Source organism: Gadus macrocephalus, chromosome 11 (assembly GCF_031168955.1).
Source record: "Gadus macrocephalus chromosome 11, ASM3116895v1".
Classification (NCBI taxonomy): Eukaryota; Metazoa; Chordata; class Actinopteri; order Gadiformes; family Gadidae; genus Gadus; species Gadus macrocephalus.
Window position 1 is genome coordinate 11,164,349 of NC_082392.1, and position 24,296 is coordinate 11,188,644.

Consider the following 24,296-nt stretch of genomic DNA (forward strand, 5'->3'; position numbering starts at 1 on the left):
TTCCTGGATGCGATCAATGGGTCGGAGAGGCGAAGAGATGACCACTAATTTGCCAGCTTCTGTTATAGAGGAGGCATAAGGGGGAAGGTAGGGTTTAACTGTTAAATCTGGAGAACCAGCGTGAGATGAGTACGTGGACCCGATTTACTTTAGACACCCCCATCGTATCAGTAGAGGAAAACATTTCAGTCAGTCAACCTTAACCAGTGAAAACCTTCATGGAACCTGATAGACGACTCCTATTACAGACAACCATCATTCGTCCTCTTGTTTTAAATAACTTGAAGTCCACGGTATTGAAATCCTCAGAGCAAGAACACATACAAGACCTAATTTATTGAGTTTATTAACATTTTTTTGTTTCTCCAGACACTGAAACTGATTAGCCCATCACTAGTAATGCTGTTGTACATCATTAAAATTCATTGAGCTGTAACAGCCAACCGTCTGTCGGGTTAAATCTGCTAGCAGCCCGCTAGCTGTACGTTAGCAAAGTCCAATACGGTCCGTCGTATAAAATTGAAGGAGAGCCGTCCCTCACGGCAACACGATCAACAGTTGTTGTGCAACACAATAAAAGTTCCTCAAGACATTTGAGAAAAAAGTAACAAGACACCAGGAGTGGGGCTGGGGGGGGGGGGGTGAAAATGTTAGTAACACTACATATACCAAAAATGTTTACCAGTTGACCAGTTTATGACAAGGTGAAAACAACAGGGGGGGGGGGGGGAGGAAACATAGTATTAATTAACTGTACACTTGTGTGGATGCATCCTTATTAATTGTGAAATGGTAGCCAACATTGCACCTCAAAATCATGAGTATAATCTGCAGCCATGAGATGGTTATTTTTGTTGTCAGTGTATTGTCCGGATTGAAATATAAACCACCCATCATTTATGCTAGCTGAAACCAACACTACCACTTGAAACGGGTCATCAAACACAGAGCTAGGAAGTATATGATTTTCAATGACAATCTCTGACACCAACCAATACTCGGCTCTACGCTGCTGTGATGTTACAGGAGCCAACCCTTGACCAATCAAAAGTCAAGAAAGGGTTTCCCCAACCACAGATAAACTCAGGAATCCTGTCAGCCAGCTACATAAGGGCCCACAGAAGAAATTGCCCTTTTATGTGCGTCTACCAACTGAACTAGAAATAATTCACAGGATTTTTTTTCCCCGTTACAAACTTATGGTTACCGTTCATGAAGTAACCTAATCAATTTCTTAGTTTAGCGTAACTTTAGTCATATTTACATCAATGGTGGAGTGATATCTATATACTAGTCATAACATTTTATTGAGCGGTTTGTGACATGGCCCAGGGGCAAGGGAAACCCCAGTTTAGCATTTTCAGAAGGTGTGCTTGTCCTCATGTTATACACAGGCGCATAGCATGTTGGTCAGCGTCTGAAAGCGGAGGGGAAAATCCTCTTATTCCAAGTAGGGGCGTGCTGTGTGACAGTTTTTAACACGACTATCAGCTGCCAGATCTTTTTTTTTTTTTAGGAAATATTTATTATTTATTTATTTTTTATCAGGTGGGGAAAAAACTACTTAAAACGCCCACACATACAGAATGTATCTGAGGAAACCTCGTTCAAACTCCGTCCACGTAACCCTGTTACACTTAAAATGTTAGCATACACACAAAACATGAACAATCACACCCACCTTTTTATACTTGAGATTCTCGCTCGAAAGTAAGGGATTAGTCTTCCAACTGATTAAAATATATATTCTTTTCAATGTGTGTGTTTGTGTGTGTGTGCGTGTGTGTGTGTGTCTCTTTTAGGGTTGTGTAGTGATACATGCATCCATTATTATACTGATATACACCATTTTTTAAAACAAAAGTAAAAAAAAAAAAAAAAAAAGACCAACAAAAGAAAGTATTAGAAACGCAGCTATACAGAGTCTTTAGCTATTCTGGGGGAGGGGTGTTGGTTGGGGTCAGATCCGATGGCAGGAAAGGAGAAAAGCCCGAAATCCAGATGTTGTTCCGTACGTTGACTTGCTTGGAGTGGGGCGGGGCGGGGCAGGAAGGTGTGTGTGTGTTTGGGAGGGGTTGGGGTCAGAGTGGGAAGAGGGGCGGTGCCTAGGTACTGCAGCAGGTGCGGCCGGCGGGCTGCGCGGTTTCCGTTAGGTCCACCCCTCGGTTCCGCCCACTATTGGCTCCGCCCGCCTGTGGTTCGCTCTTGGGAAGCTTCTTTGCTGGAAACGGAAATGAGGAAGAGGGGGATGATGTCACCAGCGGGAACATCACCACTGTGCTCTTGGTCGAGCACATTTGCACAGTGGTACACGTGTTTAGTGTTAAACATGAGTAACCCAGTAATAACTATAACTTTACAGCTACAGCTAATGTAACCCAGGACTCCTAGCTGCTTGACGGATCACACTTAAACATTATCACTGTTAAGTTAATAGAAGATAAGGTTGTAAAAATACACACACCTGGATTCTTTTAAGTGATAGATCATTCAGCGACTTGATGAATAATAAGCATCACAGGAGTGAAAATGTTCACCCATCATCCATGTACTGTGCAACATCAAGTTTTTTCAACAGTTAATGTTCTATATATGGATCGTTTTGTTCCAAGAATGCTTATAAATTATATGAATAGCATATAGACTCAAATACATTTAAATAATTCATTATATTCGAAAATGTTCTTAATTATGTTCCACTATATAGAACTAGGTTTGGTAAGGGTTTGTAAGCAGAACTTAAACCTGCCACATTGTTGAAGGGAATTTATGAAAAAACTTTCAGACAATTATAGCTGATAACTTATATCATTCAGAATTTATTTTTGTAAGTAAAAATCGCCAATCAGATTTGGCAACTAAAAATCATGACTGGTGTAACCCTACTTTCTATTTAAAGGGAAACCGCAACATACCAATGGCCATGAAGATCTCGTTCACGTTCATTGACGTCTTCGCTGAAGTCTCCATGAAGAGCAGGCTGTTGTCATCTGCATACGATTGGGCATCCTGCAGCACAGAACAGATTCATTACATTGAGTATTTCTGATCGGGCAGGGAGCAGTTCCGAATTAGGTTGGAGGAGAAGGATGAGGACAGGACCAAAGGCTTTGTTTTGGGTCAAATTGACAATGTTTATCATTGCATTTGTAATGCAGAGTTAGTAAAGATATCAAAAAATGTGTAAACCCATTGTTAAAAAATAATCTGATCCTTGCTTAACAGTCTCCAAGTAACAAGGTGCAAGTCCAGTAGAGGTACAGACCTGGAAGTCCAGGGTTCTTTTGTTGGCAAGGTCGGCCTTGTTTCCAGCCAGGGCTATTACAATGTTGGGACTGGCCTGTCTCTGGAGCTCCTTCACCCAGTTCTTTGCCCGCACAAACGACTCCTGGCACAAAGCAGTAGGAAAGGCACAGTCAGTGAGGAAATGCAGTACTGAACATTTATATATATTTAAACATCTATATACTTGAATGGGCTTTTTGTGCCTTAACGGAAAGGCAAGTGGGAGGGAATGATATTTAGCATAGGAATGCAGGTGTGTGTACTTGGTTAACAGATTAGCAGGTGGAGCCACGAAGCCGCCCAAACCAACTATTCCTGAAATGTTGATGTACATTTTGCTACTATGACTATACTACTAAAACATATACTGTACAGTTGAATAATGGGACAGTAACTATTGTTAAAGGCACAACTAACTAGTGTGTCTTGAAGAGATAGGAAGGTTTTAAAAAAACGTTTTCATAATGGCATTCCATTTAAGGGTTTGTCCTAAGGCGATAAGAGTTATATAATTAAATAAAGACCAGTGGATCAACCCCTACTCGGCCTGTGCGATATGGACAATGGACTGGAGGGACATTGAGCACAACTGTCTCAAATGAGTACAAAAAAACGAAACACAAGATATAAAACACTGAAAAACCACATAAATGTAAAAACTTCTGCTAGATTGTTGCTAGTTTCAGAAGCAAAACAAAGTATATAATTATAAAATATAAAAAGTAAATATGACTTGATCATGTTACTTACCAAAATAAGTACAATATAATCCATTAAAAACAACTATAAAAACACTGTCACAAGTTTCAGAAATCTCCAATAGACGGCCAATAAGCAATAAGTACTCGTCAGGGCTCAGTGGAAGCTTCTCCAGTGAGGAGAGGAAAATCCTCCTTAACATTGTTGAGAATAAAAAAATTAGATTTTCCAGACTACTGTAATGAATTAATGCCCTTAAAAATTACTACTTTAATGCCTTTGTATATGTAATGTTCGTTTCCCTGGGTAAAGGGACATTAGTACCCCCTATCGCCTATTGACAATTTCAGGGATGTCGTTCCTCCCTCAGCCTCCATTGACTCCATGGGGTTCATTGGGAGAGAGTAGGAAAGTCCTCCTCTGAGTGGGTGTGACTAACTAAGGGATCTGGATCCCGCCTACGTCTATTGACGAATAGGCTCGAGCCCTGGCTGCGCTATGAACCAATAAGCAGGAGTCCTGGCTGTGGAGCAGCCCGGATGGAGGGGTTATCCCCTCAAGTCTATCCTATGAGAACCAACTAACCCGCTCAGTCGTATGCCTTCGTTGCGGTTCTTTTCGCTTTATAATGACCGTAGTCGTTTTTTACGTAGCCCGCGGTCGGGCAGGGCTGCCCACAGCCAGCCTGCGGAGCCCGCGAGGAGGATTGACTTGATCTTTAAATGAAGTCTCTCAATCTTAATTGGCTTAACACCATGACCAACATTCTGAAACATCCATTAACAACCGCATTTGCCTCAAACTATGTTAGGCTTACAGCCCATGTAAATAGTTGTGAAGTAATGTTCCTGTTGTTCTTTTAATTGGTTGTTACTCTGACCGTTCTGTTTGATATCGTGGAAAGGATGTTAGTGAATGATTCAGAGCATGATGCATCACTTTTGGTCTTTGGTCTTCATTTTTTTTAAAACAATCGTAGCTGAAAATAAACATAGCCAAATTGCAACCCATAGCTTCAGTCATTGAGGGCAAAAATAGACCCAATGATAGGCCCAGAATTTTTTATTTAGTTTTACAAATTAAGAGCAGGCCTGATTTGACTAATTGGCTTTGCATCCTTTGCTTCTGCCCTTGTAGTCCCAGACATGCTGCCCAACAGCTTTCAAAGTACAATGCTGCCACTCGTGGATTTGAATAAATTCACATAATTATTCCACCAAGCTCTTTTGTAGTTCACCAAAACACCCTGAAACAACTTAAGTCTCACATACTTATGCCACCATACGCCACTAACAGTGCAAGTAGGTCAATGGCAACCAAGCACGCAGTCCTTCCTCCCTCACTTTAAGAATCACCAGCCACCACTGATATATATATATCATCTAACGAACAGACCCTACTGTTAACTTGTTTTGCTGGACAAGTTGATCGCTTGATTAATTCAAACTCCTTTGGTGGTGTATGTTAACACAGCCAGAGAGTCACTGCAATTTTTATTTTTTTAAAAATTAAATATGTGGTATGTATTTAACCGGTTTCCACCTTTCCTAACCACCCGGACACGCATGTAAACTCGTTCAATAGCTCGATAATGGAGAGTTCCCTTAAAGATCAAATAAGTACAATTTTAACTATCTTGTGGCTTAAAATGATACATATCTGTGTCTTAATGCTGATCGGAAATTATTTCAATAATGTTATCAATTAATCATATCCATAACTCATATTGGCTCAAATAAAAAATAAAAAGCTTTCGAACCATACCCCTCACTTTGATTACATGCCATGTTGCATTCCATGTTGTACAGTAGCCCAGAACAGAGGATAGAGAAACAGCTTGAGAGAGGGAGGTCTTTTGAAGTAACTACAGGCACCTTACATGCCACTTCAGGCCACTGTACCTTCTCAGACATCTTTGGAAACTGGAGGTCAGTTAGTTGCAAGCTTCACAGCATGATGCCTCAAAATCATAATGCGCCTTTACGTTTTTTTTTATCATATTTTGTTTCAGGCACTAAACATTAGGCCTGTCACGATAACACATTTTTCTGGGCGATTAATTGCCCCAGAAATTATTGCGATAAGCGATAATATTGCCGTTTTTCAACTAATTTAATGATAAAGTACACCCTTTAGAAGATCAATAAACCTTTAGTTTTGAAGAACACTGGAACTGGACGTCTGGAAGACATTTAAAATATCCAGAATAAATTAACAAAACAACCAAAAACAATCTATTATTAACAAAAAATGCTCTTGAATAAAAACCAAACACCACCAAAAACAATAAATAAAATTGAAACACTAAATAAAAAGGATGTAAACACGATTGCGCCAGGGCTCCGCCTCCCACACAGACAATGCAACAAGTGACACTTGACGAGGGGGTTTACTCGTTGTGCCCTGTAATTATGAGCCGGAGCCCGATTTCAACCCGACATTTGTTACTTAGGCCTACCCTGCTAAATATATATAATATATATCAATATATATAATGCATAGAACGCCGGTCACTATCGGGAAAATAAGGCCCGACCGAGCGAACAGGCGACCGACACGCAGCGGAGGTGTCTTGCTTCGCCCTGAAGGGGCTTATTTTCGATAATGACCGGTGACGTTCTATACATCATCCCGCTTATTACAAGGCTACTTGCCAAGACGAAAAAATAACTTCACATGGTGTTTCTTTTAACAATTTATTCGTTAGCAGCATTCGTAGTGTTGATCAGCAGAGAAATAGTCCGCCAAAGACGTTGACATTGCTTAGCAACCGAAGACGCTGCGGTTGACAAGTTACCGGACTACTATCTATACAAGTGAACGGAGCGTTCCACGGCATTGAGAAGACCTGTGTAATAAAGGCCTATAATATTTCTGTTTATGGCATAGATATCTTCTCAGATTAGGCCAATAAAGCAATGATTTAAAAAAAAGAGTGCGAATGGAAATTATTGCGGCCGGCAAAAAATTATCGCTCATTTTAATTTATCGCGCAATTAATTGATTTATTGCATATCGCGACAGGCCTACTAAACATCACCAAAACACACAACTGTTTTCCTCTTAAGCCTGTGATAACAGACCATGTGATTGTTTGAGTATATAAAAGAAGCCCTGGTTGTTAACATGGAGAAACCGACATAATGTGGAACTGACTGATAACAGCTATTAGGATTGAAGTACGGAACAACATCCCAGAAAGAATGAGCATAAGGAGAACCAGGATCAGATGGGCGGCGGTGACTCACTTCGTTGGTGATGTCGTAGACAACGATGGCGGCCTGTGCTCCACGGTAGTACATGGGGGCCAGGCTGTGGTAGCGCTCCTGGCCGCTGTATCCAGATCTCAAACTTCACCGTTGTGTCATCCAAACATACTGTCTGGGTCAGGAAGGCAGCTGTGAAGGGACACACAAGGCATAGAATTACACCTGTGGCAAAACAGTACTGTCGGTCACAATGCGAGAGTGCTGAGACATCTGACAGATGAGATTACACTTTTCTAGCAGAACCAACTACAGGTTCTCGTTTTCTCTCTCTCTCTCTCTCTCTCTCTCTCTCTCTCTCTCTCTCTCTCTCTCTCTCTCTCTCTCTCTCTCTCTCTCTCTCTCTCTCTCTCTCTCTCTCTCTCTCTCTCTCTCTCTCTCTCTCTCTCTCTCTCTCTCTCTCTCTCTCTCTCTCTCTCTCTCTCTCTCTCTCTCTCTCTCTCTCCCCATCTGTTTATCACAACATTGTTGGCTCGTTGCTAATGAATGTAAATTCAACAGACACTGTATTTGATTCTTTATCTATTAAAATGTGGGTTATGTTATGCAAGATCTGTAATGCTCCAAACCTATACAATATTTGCCATCCAACGAAAGCTTATGACTCAAAAGTCATGCCTGGAAAACAGTTATTGAACAAATGGAAACGGAGCTAAAAACAAAACAAAACCCTTCCTGCATCAGTTCTCTGTACCTCCGATGGTGCTCTCCTGGAACTCGTGGAAACTGGCCCTTGACGAAGCGCAGCACCAGGCTGGACTTCCCCACCGCAGACTCCCCAAGAAGCACCAGCTTGAACTGGCAGATCTTATTAGCCGCGTTGGGACCATTGGGTCGCGTGGCTCCGCCTCTGTTTGCCATGTCACAACACACTCGCAAGGGCTCGCTCACACGCTCGCTTTTACCGTGGTAACCCTGGATGAGTCTGGCTCTGAGTAGCAATCAGGTGCGGAAAATGGGAATACAGTTAGTGGTAGTGCAAAATATGACAATACATTTTTGTTTTCGAGTACTGAAAAGATGATATGTGTGACAACACATAATGGGGGGGGGGGGGGGACGACGACGACTATGATTGCATTAAATAAATGACTTGGAGGAAGTGATTGTGATAATGCCACACTGTGGAGGGAACAATAAACTAGCTCCAGGACTGTAGGCATATTTTCAATCATGCATCATATTGCGCTGATGTTTACACAAAAATAGGAACACCCACATTGCTGAAAACAAAGCGTGGCGATAGGAGGTGGTTGTGGTGCAATACATTATAAGCCAAAAATAACTATTTGTAAACTCGCCAGGTATTATTAATGAGCCGAAAGGAACTAACACTTCGCAGTGCTAGTCAATGTCTCGAATCTTTGTAATGTCCTGGAAGTGTTTGAACTGGACCGATACAAAGGACTGACACATTGTCAGTCCTTTGTACATCTCTACATATGTGGTCATAGGTAAACATCGCTCAGCTGCTCCTTTTTTTTTTTAATCATAAAGCCGTTAAGGTGTACGATAGCTTGCCATTACTCAATCCCCAAGTAACTACGCACACACTAGACAGCCAAGAATAATTGTTGACAATCGTGTTACGACATAGTTAACCATAAATAACCTGTGTGTGGGTCGGCTCTTGGTAAACGGCAGCTAACACCCTGATGACCGGCTAGCGAGCATATACATAGACATATTCGCTAAATAATGTATTTGAACAAAAATACTTGCAAACATTAATAACTCCACAGTTGGGTGTTCAAAAATGTGAAAGTATAATTTCCCATCTATGAAATATGAACTGTTGAGAGCTATTGTTGTCACAAAAACAAGTGTATTTGGGTTGGGTGTGTACTGCTAGTGTTTTGCTCTAATTAGCCTTTTATTTGGTCTGTTTTAAACGCAATGTCCTGGTTATATACGAGTTTATAACCATGCATAAATATAATGTGTGAACGATAGAAGACGAAAGTCGATGGTGGTAAGCTTGTAATTGCTGTGTTATTATACAATTTGGCCCTTTCACTGTTAGCTGTCAGCTAGCGACATATAGCTAGCAGGCTAATGCACAAAGCTAATGCTGTTATTCAGCCCCTTCGGATAGCAAACACTGCCTGGCTAACGTTAGCTACTCACCTTTCGAAAGGGGGGAATCAGTGCCAGTACAGTATGTAGTGGTAGGTTTTCAGGTTTGTAATTCACAATACGACGGGTGAGTGAGCTAGCGGACAGTGAATTTGATGAGGATTTGCGAGGTCCCACTCCCACTTTTATCAACTTCCCCTTGGCGTTGTACGGAGGACGATGACGTAGGGGAACACACGGACCAATGGCTGACGCGTGGAACCCTGCCCCAATTCATATCAATTTATCTGACAGTCACAAATGCAAATATACATGAAATAAAGCCGTTGTGTTTCTAAAATGGTTGCCTCACTTAGTTTGGTACTTAATTGACATGTCGGATCAGATTATTATCTATTTTCTATTATCTAGAGCAGGGCATAAACAAAAAAAACCCTGGCTTCATGCAGTAATGCAATAGGACGGCGGGGTCACGTTGGTTGTTCCTGAGAAAACGGGTTGCCATGCGACTAAACATAAACATGCATACTCTTACATAGCTCATCTATGGTTTTAGTTTAGTGTCGTACTACTTTTGTACCTAAATGTGTTATATTAAGACGGCATTTTTATAACACATTGTTTCATTAAGTTAAGGATGACGTTGTCAGAAGAGAGATCACCAAACAACTGGAAATACACTGACAGAGTTGCCAGCAGAAGACGAGTAAAATTGAAATGCATCACATTCTTACGAATATTTCTATTTTTGATGTGTATTTACTAACTTTGGTCCTTACAGGCAGGGAAACTCGTACCACCGGGAGACAGGGTTAAAACATGCTTGCAAGAGATACCCAGGGTAAGTGTGTGTGTTTTTGTGTTTGTGTGTTTGCCTGTGTGTGGAGACTGATTTAAAAATAGGACGTCTCGTATAATGATATTATTACCACTTCCAGCCTCCCACACCACCGGACCTGAAGAAGTTCCTCAAAACCACCCAGCCAGAACCCGGGTTTATTAGAGTGCTCTCTGGGAAGGCAAATGATCCAGATATCCCCCCTGACTTAGTTCACGGGATTAGAACTAGAGCTTCAATTAATGTGAGTATTTATGTCTGGAACTTATATTCATGTATTTGTGTTGTAATTATCTATCTATACAGGCATGGATACGTTGGTCCTATATCAAGTGGCGATGCAGCAAAAATAGGATGGATAGCATCTCTTTGTATTTTTCCTTTTTTTTGCACTACATTCCAATAAGTCTAGTCTGCTATAGTTGACCGTGTCGGTGTCTTTTACTATTTAACTGTGGTTCTGTGTCGAAGACAGAAGCATTTTTCAAAAGCGCAGTAGGGCAAAACACGACGTAAGGCAATTATCATGTTAACTAGACCTATGTATGTAAATTAAAACAATAAACACACCATCATCCATATCAAAATATATACATACAAAAAAATCGATAACACATAAAAAAATTAATATGAAACTCAAAACAACGTAAATTAGCGTGTTATGTGCGATCACGTGATCCCCTCTCCCCACCAGGCCGATCGCGTGGTGAACCCGCCGCGGCAGACGCGCTTCCAGGACAAGCTGCTTGAGCACCGCGAGGCCGGTTACGCCAGCAGGAGAACTGCCCCGCTGGGCAGGTCACATGCACAGAGCGCGGGGCTCCCGAAGTGTTACGGTGATGCGACCACGTTTGGCTTGAAATATTTCAGCAGTAAGTACTCGCATCGTGGAGAAGGGGAAGATGGGTGAAAGAGCTCTTAGCTCACCATGAATCTATCATTTGATCTATTCACATCTGGGTTCGTTTGAAACTCCTACTTGGGATGGGTAGTTTGAAAAACAAATGATTTGCATGGGGTTTATAGACCCAATGTCCGTAATGGACAAGGGCGAATAAATAACGTTTTACAATACTAGTTGTAGACTTTTTTTAACGGTTCCCAAGTCTACAGCCTTCCACTTGTCATCCTGGAGCAAGATTATGTCTAACCCCTCCCTGCTCCTTATTTACCTATATCGCAATTTACGTTGGATATACTGTAAGTGTCAGCTAAGTTACTCAATAGTAAAAGTCTCCTTTGTCTCCAGCTGGAACTGCAGGCCAAACTGTAAATCCACCCATAACAGCAGAGCAGGTGGACACGGAAGCCCTCATAGGACACAAGGATTACATCCTCAGTCACAATGCCTACTTTGTCGGTAAGAGGAGGGGCTGGTGTCTTCTTCTCCCTCGACTTTCAGTGAATTATACTGAGACAGACTTTTGTGTGTGTGTGTGTGTGTGTGTGTGTGTGTGTGTGTGTGTGTGTGTGTGTGTGTGTGTGTGTGTGTGTGTGTGTGTGTGTGTGTGTGTGTGTGTGTGTGTGTGTGTGTGTGTGTGTGTGTGGCGGTTTTAGGCACGGGCGAACCGGGCAGCCGCCCGGGGCGGCATATTTGTGGGGGGCGCCAAATCACATGGGGGGCGCCACGAGCAGTACAAAAAAAACGCGCTGCGTAGCGGTTATCAATGAAGTACGACATAACATTGTGTGGGGAATAGGTATTTTGGCGCCCCCTCTGGCTGCAGGCGCACACCTGCTCGTTGAGAAGGTGCCGTGCACAGACGGAATGAAATCCCCACTGAAGTCCGTAGGTTCACGATACAACACCACCCCCCCCCCCCCTGGACGTAGAACCGCCACTGTGTGTGTGTGTGTGTGTGTGTGTGTGTGTGTGTGTGTGTGTGTGTGTGTGTGTGTGTGTGTGTGTGTGTGTGTGTGTGTGTGTGTGTGTGTGTGTGTGTGTGTGTGTGAGTGAAATTGTGATGGGTTGTTCGCGACCGAATCAGATCGAATGAACGAATCTTTAACACGAACGATCTGAACTGATTCTTCTCTCTCGTTCGTTCTCGGACTCGTCTCCTCCCAGACCCACTAGTCGCTGACTCGCTGTTCGTTCACTGACTGTGAGTTGTGAAGAGAGAAGAGGCTTAGTGAGCGAGCGTACGATAATACGATTCAATATCAGTGAAATTATAAATGCATGCTGTCTTTGTACTTTCTGTGTCAGGCCAGATTAATCAAATATTTGAATGTTTCGTCAATCTGTTTCGTTCTCTCATGGTTCGTTCTCCACCGGCACCCCCACCATCATTGCTAAATCCAATCTATTATCTTGCTGATATGATAAACATCCAATGATCAACGACACCCCCCCCATCCCGCTGCGTTTGGTTAAAGTTGTAATATTGATCGACTAATTAACTCGACTGAACGAACAAACAAACTAACGATTGTGAACGACACTTCTTGGGGAACTGACCGACGCGAACTGAATCAAGGAAAATAATCATTAAATCCATCACTAGTGTGAAAGACTTACGTGTGTGGGTGTTTGCAGTGGTGTAGTCTATTTTATTGTAGTGGGTATACTGTGATGATTCCCTCCCAGCCTCGTGCAAACCCGTCCCACCGGTACGTGTACGTGTGTGGCGCTTATGGGGTGTCGCACCACACTCACCAACGCAGGGGTCTACAACCCGCTGATTTAAGAGTTTAAGAGTTTAAGAGTTATAACGATTATCAACAATCAAGAAAAAGTTGAATAGGTTTTAATAACAGTATGAACAAATAGAACACAAAAATGACAAGTTGTCCTTTGTCTATCTATAGTAGCAATAGCACATGCTAAACAAGGACAAAATCTACTCAAAATAATTGAATGAACTGTTTACAACCATGGCTAACCAGTGCATGAGCAGGAGATGACAGGAGACTAATGTTTCACTCTTTCAATTGCTCTAATTGTAGCTCTTACTGTTGTTATCTAACATACCATACAGTAATTGAATTGTGTAAAAGTGTGAAATTACTGCACCGTAAAAATGACCATTAGCTATACTCTCATTTGCATAGTGACTAACTTTATGAATTTCAATTGTGTATACCCACTGCATGTTGGCTGACATTTACCCAACTCTTTTTCCCTCCACTCTAACCAAGGATGCCTGTTTTTAAATTCCCTAGCCTGACACCCAGTCCGAAAGGCTGGCCAGGGGTTCTCATCTAAAAGTAACAAGGAGATATACAGTGGGATTAAAACATTGTCTTCTGTTGACTACTTGTTATGTGGTTTACACATTAATATGGGAGGACTGGTCGCACGCACGCACGCAGCGCGAGAAGGAGGGGCTCGGCCCGTCAACTAACATGCAGAGATGCAGGGGCAGCTGCGCGCTTCGTAACAGAGACAGGGCAGAGCGCGAGCGCGCAGGGTGAATTTTATGAATGGTGAATGTAGGAGATAACTTCCGCTGCTAAAAGTATTTTATTGCAGTTATACCCAACCGGTATTTGCGAAAAATAAACACAAAAGTGAAAGATCTGTCACAAGACGATTGATACGTATCCGTGCACATTTTTAAGTGGGTATACGCAAATCCTGGTGCGTTCCTAGTGGGTATACGGCGTATACCTGCGTATCACGTAGACTACATCACTGGGTGTTTGTGTATTTTTGTGTATTTTTTGACGGACATACATGTGGGTGTATTGGTGTCTGCCTGTGTGTTTGTTTGTGAGGCACCCATCGTGTGTTTGTGTGCGTGTGTGTTTGTGTGTGTGCGTTTGTTTCAGTTCTTGATAATGCATGCAACACGCGCATTGAATAACAAGGCACAGCCATACTGTTCATTTTCTGCACATTGCTCCACTTTGCTGCAGGCGAGCCCATAAACAGGAAGTATGACTGGAGCGTCCACAGTAGAAGCAGCCGGTTTGGAGTCTCGACACCACACCACAGTGACGGACGGCGGCTCGCCAAATTGCTCCGCTGGCCGAGCGATGAGCAGAAGTAAGCATCTACCCCGTCTCCTCAAAGCACTGATTCAGGCACTCAGGCTGCGTTGGATACTTTCTAGGTTCGTCTATTGGTCGCCCTGAGAACCAACTGCTCCCCTGCCGCTGACGTCCACTGATGGGTCCAAATCCGCAGTTTGAAAACCGTTAGATTCAAGTCGTTAGGGTACATTCCCCCTGTCCAAAGATTGGGTTCAAAACCCCGATGTCCAATGCATGTCCCTGCAGGCATCTCCCACCTTCCAACTACAATTTTTTTCAGTCAAAAGCTGCTTAATGAACACACTGATTGATTCAATAAAGTGCCAAGGGATAAGAAATCCCTTGGGACAGCAAATCCTGTGGATTCACTCAGAAAATGTTCAGATCTTTTTTTGACTTGGATGCCCCTGCCTGTTCCATTGGTCACGATGCAATGCAATTTTTGCCTCCGAGATCTCTGTTGATTTCAGGGCGAGGATAACCTATTGACCTACTGTAGGTGACTCATACGGAATCCTGAGTCCCATTTTGCTGTGACAACAGGTGGTCTGACATCCCTGCCGGCACCTTGAACTTTGACCCTGCATTGTTCTTTCAGGATCGCAGAAACACCGAACATCCTACCGGATCACACCTTTGGCGTTCTCGTTCCAGCGGATAAATTCGGTAAACGCACACGCACATACACACACCTCTTGACCGAGAAAATGCAGACAGTGACTTTTTTGCACTTGTGGATTGAAGATGACAACTCCCACAATGCCAATCAGCATTCACTCCCTGAGGGACGTTACATAACAGCCAATAAGCGTTCACTCCTTGCAGTCCAGAGAGATCTGCAGCATGGAGGAGAAGGGATTGTTGCCGTTTGCGGACTCCCGGAGCTCTTTATCTAAATAATATAATATTATATAATATATAGGTATCTATATAATATCATATTCTATATAATATAACGGCCAGCTGTGTGCGCCCCCCCAGTTGGGTTTGGGTACCCAATGGGTGACCCGCACAATTTGGATGAAACGGGTAGTAAAGAATACTGTGTCAGACACAGGTGCGGGTCGGGTCGGACGCCTGAACAGCGCGGGTCGGTAGCGGGTTTTGCGATTGCGAGCGACAATTCTCCGGTGCTGGATATGTTATTCAGGAGCGGAGGAGTCAACTAAAACCGTCCACAGTGGATGATATGCTTTTTTTGCACAGCAATCTATAGTGTAATTCCCCGGTGTTCAATCAAATGTTTTCCTTCGGGTGCTGGTCGGGCGTCAGTATCAATTTATAGCGGGTCTGGTCGGGTGTGGAATGTAATTCGCGAGTACGGGCTGGTGCGGGTTTGCAAAATAAGACCCGTTTATTGATTCTCGGCCATGGTGGAGAAGGAATTAGGAGTAGAAACGTTGGCTTTTACTCTCTAAAGTCCAGATGTACCACGACTTCAGATTGAGACGGACCAGAGACATCGGAGAGCCCAACGCAGTTGTTTATTCATAATATCATCCAGAGGTGCGCGCAGCTTTTGGCCGTTATTTTATATATTATATTATAGATGTCTATATTATCTTTCATTGAGACAAAGAGCTCCAGGTCTCCCGCCGGAGCTCCCAGAGTGTTCAAGAATATCGTATAGTGCGCCGGATGATATTATGAATAAACGACGGCATCACTGGCATCACATCATTGCTTCTTTAGCACTCGTGTGATCTACCGGTCACACCGGTCAGACGGTAACATCCAAATTAGGGAAGCACCGAATATTCGGCCACCGAACATATTCGGCCGAAAATGGCCCAAAACATAATGTTCGGTTTCGGCCGAAGAAGTAAAAAGGCCGAACATAATACACCAAACATTTATATTTTTTTATAAAAAAAAAAAAAAAAAAAGTTTTACTCATTTATTTTCTTAAATTCTTGCTATAATGTCTGCTGGAATGTTAGAAAACGTTCAGTATTAAATAAATATTTTGTATCGAATTTGTAATTGTTTTTTTTTATAGAAAAGCAAGACAGAAAAGTTTATAAAGGACATTTAATTGTTTGATTTATGCAATGGTGAAAAATTAAAGCAAAATGAATGAAAAACATTAAAAGCCACTTTCGGTATTCGGTTTCGGCCTTCGGCCAACTGTTTCAGTATATTCGGTTTCGGTTTCGGCCAAGAATTTTCATTTCGGTGCATCCCTAATCCAAATCCATACCGTAGCGCAAATTCACAGCGGTGTACCCGCTATACCGTTTATACCATACCCCCTGAGTCCCACCCACTGGCACTGATCTGTTATGTGTTTGTAGTTTTTTTGTTTTTTCACGTCATTTAAAGCAGGAAGTGTTAAGAGGTAGATACGGATCTCTCCCGTCTCAGGGGAAAATAAGGGGATTGATGCAAGACCATTCAAAAATAGGCCTGGGTTTCTAGCGATACAAAGATTAATGCAAATGGGATAAGTGTCCCTTTTAAAGGTGAATGTCTCAGCAGATGATGATTCTCCACTTCCATAGGCGCGGCAGAATTGATCCACTGCGGAGACCCGGGTCGGTTCCCACGGCTTCAAGACCGCCAGCGGGGGGCGGTCAGCGCCATCCAGCAGACCCTCAAGAAGCTCAACTGCCGTGCCTTCCCCAACCTGATGGAGGCCTTCAGTCATTACGACAAGGTACCGCCCGACCAGGTCCCCACAAACCACAGGAACGTGTGGGCCACATGGGAATTGAGCCTTGGGTCCTAATATGTAGGTTCCATGTAATTCAGTGAGCCCAGGCCTTCAGGCGTCAGGACAAGATCCCCACAAACATGGTGTTGGAATGTGTGTTGGTCCAACTACGTAGGTTCCATTTTATTTCTGATTACGTTTGGAGAAACCCTGGTACTAGTTCACATGGGGATATAGTTATATGTGGGTCACGTGTAATTATTTGGCCAGGCATTACTACAAAGTTTGAGTTAAAATCTCAACAAACCCTTGTAGTAATCCCTGATCAATTCATTAAACATAACATTTTGATTCTCCTTCAATGCCATAGCCCTTGTAGAGAACATGAAGTGTGTGTGTGTGCGTGTGTTTCTGATTGGACAGAAGGGCAGAGGTGTGATTGACAGGGAGGATCTGGGGGCGGTGTGCCTGGAGTATGGGGTGAGGGCGGGCGAGGCGGTTCTGGACGACCTTATGAGCACCTGCGACGCGGACCGGGATGGGGTCCTGGACTTCCTGGAGTTCGCCAACTTCCTCAACTGGAAACAAAAGATGCCCATCAGCCACGCCGAGCAGCGCGTCCTGACGGGTCGGTTCGATGTTTTGCTACTTTTCTATTACGATATGATGCCAATATTTTCAAGCAACCATGCGGACAATAGGAGAAGTTTTCTCAGAAAAGGGTAAGTGATGACCCTTTTTCAGCTCAATATAAAAAAGTAAATTGTGTGGGGATATCCCCGTGGTTATGGCCCATGCCAACTAATGATTATTTCATTTTTAGCTAGTTCGTGTCTGAGTAACGCTCTGATGATGTTGTATGCTAAATGCACGAAACACACATTCTAAGTGTCCGGGAAGCTTCCCTCTGCGACGCCAACAACATCAACCGCTTCCTAGAGAGAGCTCCACCCATATGAAGATCACATTAGTGACTCATCTTCACTATGTATCACTATTGTGTGTTTGGCGGCCGCCCCCCCTCGTGCCTCCATGGTTGAAAAAGTGCCCTCAAGAGTGGCGAATATGAGAGAAAGTGCCTTATAGGCCCCTCTTTATATGTGAAAAAAAATATTGGGGGCCCTCTGGTGCCCCTTCATACAATAAATTATGATGATGAGCCCTCAGAACAAGAAAATTTGATATATTGCCTCAATGAGTGCCCTCTTAATGCCCTTACAGTGCCTCCATGGTTGAAAAAGTGCCCTCTAGAGGAGCAACTTCAGACAAAGACCACTAGAAAAAGCTTTCAGGAGGGCAGACATAGAAGAAAGACCCAAAAAAGAACAGGAGCGACAACGAAACAGGGAATTAATGACCAGGCTGGTAGGCATCGCACTGTATCTTGCGCGGCAAGATGGGGCGTTCAGGGGTCATGACGAAAGTATAACATCTTTGAACAAAGAAAATTTCCTTGAACTTGTTCAGCGACTACGCCAAATATGATTCTACCCTCAAAAGGCACCTTGACATATCCAGTCTCAACAGAAAAAAAAACACAGATGTCGCTGTTTTCCTATAAGACACAGAATGACATTATCAAGGCCCTTGCCACCTCAGAGGGTCATTCTCAAAGAAATAGATGAGTCAAAGTTATTCTCCATTCTCTTGGATGACACCACTGATGTTTCCAATGTCGAAAAGGTGTCCTTCGTTGTTCGCTTTGTCCATCAGATGGAAATCAAGGAGATATTCTTACAAGTTTGCGATGTGACAGGAACAACAGGAAAGGAATTGGAGAATGTTGTAAGGACACTCCTTGAGGAGAATGGACTGAAATTGGAAGATGTCAGGGGCCAAGGCTACGATGGAGCTGCAAATATGAGTGGAAGCTACAAGGGTCTGCAGTCGCAAAATCAGAGCCATAATGACAAAGCTTTATACGTGCACGGTCATGCCCACTGTCTAAACCTGGTCTTGGTGGAGAGTGCCAAATCGAACCAGCATTTTGTTTGGTTTTTCAACTTAGTGGAAAGTCTTTACACATTTTTTGCCGGATCTACAAAACGCCATGCCATGCTTTGTAAAAATGCAACAATCCATGTACCCTGACCAAAGGGTCTGTGAATTGAAAAGGCTGTCTGACACAAGGTGGGCATGCAGGGAAGATGCTCTGAGGTCCCTGAAGAAGGTTCTTTCTGCCGTCGTTAAGCTGCTTCGGAACATGGCTGACAGTGATCCACCAGACGCTGCAGCAGCTCCTGCGTAGCATAGATTTTGAGTTCATTCTATGCATGGAGATTACCACACCCATCTTCAATGAGACCGCCATCGCATCTGCTTCACTGAAGAAGAAAGACCTTGATTTGACAACATCATACACCATTGATAATGATTAATGAGGAAGGATGAGGAGTTCATGGTCTTTTTTTCAAAGGCAAAAGGGAACTCGGAGGCAGCAGGAATTGAGGTTCCAGATTAAAATCTTGAACAAGCCAGACGCAGAAAGGTACCTCAAAAGTACAAATACAGCACCCAATCTGCTACAGAGGACTACCGAGCCCAAGACTTGGAGGAGCACTACCGGGGAAAGGTTTTCTTTAACTTTCTCGATATACTCTCCCAGGAGCTACACCGGGGGGGAAGGATGACACACCAACTGGGTTAATTATTTCAGGCCTTCACTGCCTTACCATCCCAAGTCACTGGAAAGGCATGACAAATGACAGAGTTGCCCTATCTGTCAGAAATGTGTGCCGATTTTATGATGTGGAGGAAGAAAATGTTGTCACCGAACTCAAGGTATTCCACTCATCATATGCTCTTCCCCCCAGCAATGTGAAAGCTGTGCTAAAGTGCCTAAAAGACAATGATGTGGAATCAGTTTTCCCTGGTCTGACTTTGCTTCGACAAACATATGCTACAATCCCGGTGACAACTGCTTCAGTAGAGTAAAGTTCCTTGTTTGGTTTTATGATAGAGGTGTGGTTATAATTTTAATTGTCCTATCATTAATTACTTTGATCTGGATCTCATAATTTAATGCTAATCTTAATCAAGGATGAGGACTATTTCATCATACATGATGCATCATATCTTTTTGCAAGCTGGTTGGGCCCCATGTTGTGCAAATTGTGCCCTTTTTTTTTTTTTGCCCTTCAAACAGTCTGAGTCCGCCACTGTAAAAGGGGTTCTATCTTCAGCCTATATCATAATAATAAATTACATATCATGAAAAATATATATATGTACAAATGTTCTTACTGCACCCTATCTTTTTATAGCGGCTCCAATTGCATGCCTTTTTTGTTGTTGTTAGCCTCACTCATAAGCCGCTTTGGTTCACATGTCTGCTAAATGACACGTGTCCTCAATATAGAAAAGCAGTCAGAGTTTCAGTTGTAATGGCTGGTTTCTCCTCCTACCCTGTTCTTCTTGTGGTCCTTCCCCAGAGAGCAGGACCAGCCCGGCGCCCGCCCACCCCCAGAGGAGCGCCCTATCAAACGGGGGGACACCCACCAGGCGGCGCTCCACCCAGGCCCTGATTAACCCTGAGGACCTGGAGCCCCTTGAGCCAGGTAGCAGCCTCAAGGTGCCCCGGACCATCAGCCTGCAGCCCAGGATGGCCCCAGACCACTTCGTCACCTCCTCGTCCAAGATCCGAGCTACGGTGGCTGATCGCGGGACCACAGGTTGGTGTGGGAGGGGACCTCCATGTTTACTACTATTTAGGGCTCACTATGCAAAGCTTAAGACAGCCACCATTTATTTTGTGGATGCAATGTTACTTTACCTAGGTTGAATCAGTGCCAGTAAAAAAGGAGGGCAATAGATATAAATGTAGTATAGGTTTCTCCCAAAACAATTTGGTTACGTTGCTACGATTTTTTATATATACGGTATATGTATGTATGTATGTATGTATGTATGTATGTATGTATGTATGTATGTATGTATGTATGTATGTATGTATGTATGTATGTATGTATGTATGTATGTATGTATGTATGTATGTATGTATGTATGTATATTAGGAATTAGGTAATTAGTCAATTTATGATAACAGGGGTAATTGTTCAATGGAAAGGGTAGTATACTATACATGCAAATCAATTATTAAATAGTTTTGACTGTTATTCAGGGATGAAAATTGCATTGACATTTTTAAATGCAAGGCAACTACTATTGGTTAGCTTAAAATAATAATCATCAGTCATACATAGCATAAGAAACATAAGAAAAACAACAACTAAAACAGTCCGCAGGAGGGAAAGGGGGATATCAATATGAGTAACTTGAGTAACTGGTGCGGCAGGCCATTTATTATAGTAGTTAGATGTTCCCTGTGTATCTCTGTTTCCTCTGTAGAAGGCCAGAGGACCTACGGCGTGCCCACTGTGCGGACTGACCTGCCGGCGCCGCGCCTCAAGCGGATGGGCGACACCAACAACTACGGCGAGCAGGCGGGAGCCGGCCACCTGCTACACCCCTCGCTCCTCTCCCTGTGGGGGGTCCACAAGGAGCACCTCTTCCGCCCCCGCTCGAAGCAGGAGGTACGCCAGGGAGCTCTTCTTCGTCTGGCTTCATACGGATTGTCTATCAATCGTGTGTTGCTGTGGGGTTGTGCGCTGTGTGCAGGTCAATGTAAACTTGTATTTATTGTGTTGATTAATAGTTGTGTTGGCAACAAGAATCAGTGGTGGCAGTAAGTGGGTGAATTGACTGCTAAATATAAATATTAATGGTTTATCGGGATATCTGAAACATACACAGCGCTACATATCACGTTTCACACTAGTGACTGTCATTTTTTGGTTTTGTTCGATACATGACATTAGTTAATTTAGATACATGACATTAAGGAGCATCTGTTCTTAGTTCATTTAGATCAGGGTTCTCAAACTCTAGTTACCTGGGGGCTGCCGGAGGTAGAGTCTGGGTCAGGCTGGGCCCCATCAAGTATTCCACAAAAAAAAGGAGCACAACTGACCCAATCGAAGTTAATGATCGGGCTATAATTAGATCACGTTGGCTATGTAATCGCTGACAACAGGGGACATTTCATAGCGGTTGGTTGAAACGGGGACATTTCAGCGTCCTTTGGTTTTTGTCGGGACTCAGGACACGCAGCCCAAAATTGGGACTGTCCCGGCAAAACCGGGACATCTGGTCACCTATCACAAGTGATAAAAAAGCATGGCAAGCCACTCTGTGCGTTTGACAACAACGCGCGGGCCGCACTAACATTAAACTTTGATGTCAAGTAGGGGGCCACAAAATATCATCCCATGGGCCTCAATTGGCCCCCGGGCCGCGAGTTTGAGACCCCTGATTTAGATACATGACATTAAGGAGCAGGTCGGGGTTAAACAGGGAATTCAGATACATGACATTAAGGAGCAGGTCGGGGTTAGACAGGGAATTCAGATACATGACATTAAGGAGCAGGTCGGGGTTAAACAGGGAATTTGGATACATGACATTAAGGAGCAGGTCGGGGTTAAACAGGGAATTTGGATACATGACATTAAGGAGCAGGTCGGGGTTAAACAGGGAATTTGGATACATGGCGTTAAGGAGCAGGTCGGGGTTAAACAGGGAATTTGGATAAATTCCATTAAGGAGCAGGTCGGGGTTAAACAGGGAATTTGGATAAATTCCATTAAGGAGCAGGTCGGGGTTAGACAGGGAATTCAAGACATTAGGCACCTACAGGTACTGGACTATGTTGCCAATTCTACTTTAGACCTTCAGAGAAGTACGCCAATGACACCACATACCATGTGTTGACACCCCCTCCCTCTCCTCTTCCTCATCCCTCCTCTTCCCTCCTATTCACACTTTTCCTCATACCCACCCTCTTCTTCCTCATATTCACACTCCTCTTCCTCATACCCACCCTCTTCTTCCTCTGCAGATGGCCGGGATCTTCCGTAACATGGGCGTCAGCGTTTCCACAGAGATGTTTGAGGGAGCCTGGGAGCTGGCGAGAGCCCGGCAGCCCGACAGTGAGGTGTGTGTTCATGGCTTCCGCGAGGTCCTCAGGGAAATGAAAGCGATCTGATTCGCATCAGGATAAGCCCCTCCCTCTTTACTGATCGTATGGTTCTTTATTAAAAGTTACTGCTTCATACCAAAAACCTGGCGATTTTTGCAATAATGTCACAGATGCATGATATAAGAGGGCATAATTATAGCTTTTGAAAGAGAGTTGAAAAGTTAAAAACCAATAGGTATATGGACCCTTTACATTTCTGGTGAAGCTTATTTCATATCAATATTTAATTTGATACTTGGATTTTTATTTTAAGTGAATTCTTGTACATTTCATTAAGACAGAGGAAGGGGTCTTGCTCTGATAGGCCAGGGCAGGCCGTAGACATTAGGGATCAAACCCGGTACTGGTAGTAGAACACCCTAGCCACTGCACGGCCGCCCCCTCCTCACCTGAAGTCTTGCGCTGCTCTCTACTGGTGATTTAGAGTAAACCAACCAGTCCGTTAAGTGGTCTTACCGTACACGAAACAGTATTTATTGCAAGCTTGCGTCTATATATTGTGTAAGAATATCAGTATAAATTATTGGACTTACAGAATAGGAGAGCTGAAATATATACACGGTGTTTTTAACTGCAGTGTTTAAGCATTAAGACAATATTTCTGGTCTAAATTTGTTAGTGTTTCGAACCCTTATTGCCTCAGAGGGAAATTGTACGTTTGTCAAGCATAATTTGTCACAGTATTTTTTCCAGTTATTAAGTTGAAATAGCAGGCTGCTATACAACAATTAGTTAAATCTTTGATGCGTCGAAAGTATGATATTAATATTAATAAAGGCTTGTGTTTATTTATTGCTGTTTTTATGTGAAAGACATTTTAACTGCATTAGATCTGTCTGAGGCTTTGGTATGATTTCAACACGTTTTGGGCTTATTGCTAATTACCATAAAATGTTGACAAAGCCAAACTATTTACACAGTAATTTAGTCACACACACACACACATAAATATATAATATCCGGATTAATTAAACCACTTGGCAGTTGGTATAGATACGTCAGAATATTACAAAGCGTTCAGATAACATGTTATTAATAACATAAATACAACACATTATCTTTTTGCCCTTGCACTTGTTTTGTGTGTTGCTGCTAATCAGTCTGACTGACACACACACACACGGTAAATTCTTTAGGGCGCTATCACCATGTCCACAAGCATTTGACATGTGCCGAGCTAAACCGTACTCAAATAATCTAATTACGTTCGTCAAGATCCCCCTAACCGGAACTAACCGCACCCCCACACAAATTTAGATGTTTGTTTTTTTCATATTACGCACATCCACCCCCCCAAACCATCCAAGCATTACCGCAGCGACGGAGACATTAGGATAATCCCCCCAGTATGTTTTGCGATGCATGAATCGGTGGACACTAATGACAGCACCCCGTTGTTATCGGGAGACGACGCGTTGTCAACGTTAATAACTACGACAGCACGGAATGACACGCGTCATTCAC

General features: G+C 43.2%; 2 protein-coding genes across 2 annotated transcripts; one reads left to right on the forward strand and one right to left on the reverse strand.

Annotated features, from left to right (window-relative positions):
* Positions 1–328: 328 nt before the first annotated feature.
* Positions 329–9,551, reverse strand: rab5ab (RAB5A, member RAS oncogene family, b). Its single transcript, XM_060064464.1, is given in 8 exon segments — positions 329–2,221; positions 2,916–3,009; positions 3,266–3,388; positions 7,233–7,323; positions 7,325–7,382; positions 7,945–7,975; positions 7,977–8,181; positions 9,378–9,551. Coding segments are annotated over 7 exon segments (648 nt in total). The 5' UTR covers positions 8,112–8,181; positions 9,378–9,551; the 3' UTR covers positions 329–2,105.
* Positions 9,552–9,808: 257 nt separating this feature from the next.
* efhb (EF-hand domain family, member B) lies at positions 9,809–23,718 on the forward strand. The gene is made up of 12 exons (XM_060065002.1): positions 9,809–10,032; positions 10,108–10,167; positions 10,265–10,408; positions 10,859–11,036; positions 11,414–11,524; positions 14,026–14,155; positions 14,741–14,808; positions 16,644–16,798; positions 17,219–17,423; positions 20,227–20,466; positions 21,143–21,327; positions 22,692–23,718. Exons 1-12 carry the CDS (start codon positions 9,964–9,966, stop codon positions 22,836–22,838), a joined length of 1,692 nt encoding a protein of 563 aa, XP_059920985.1. The 5' UTR covers positions 9,809–9,963; the 3' UTR covers positions 22,839–23,718.
* Positions 23,719–24,296: the final 578 nt, after the last annotated feature.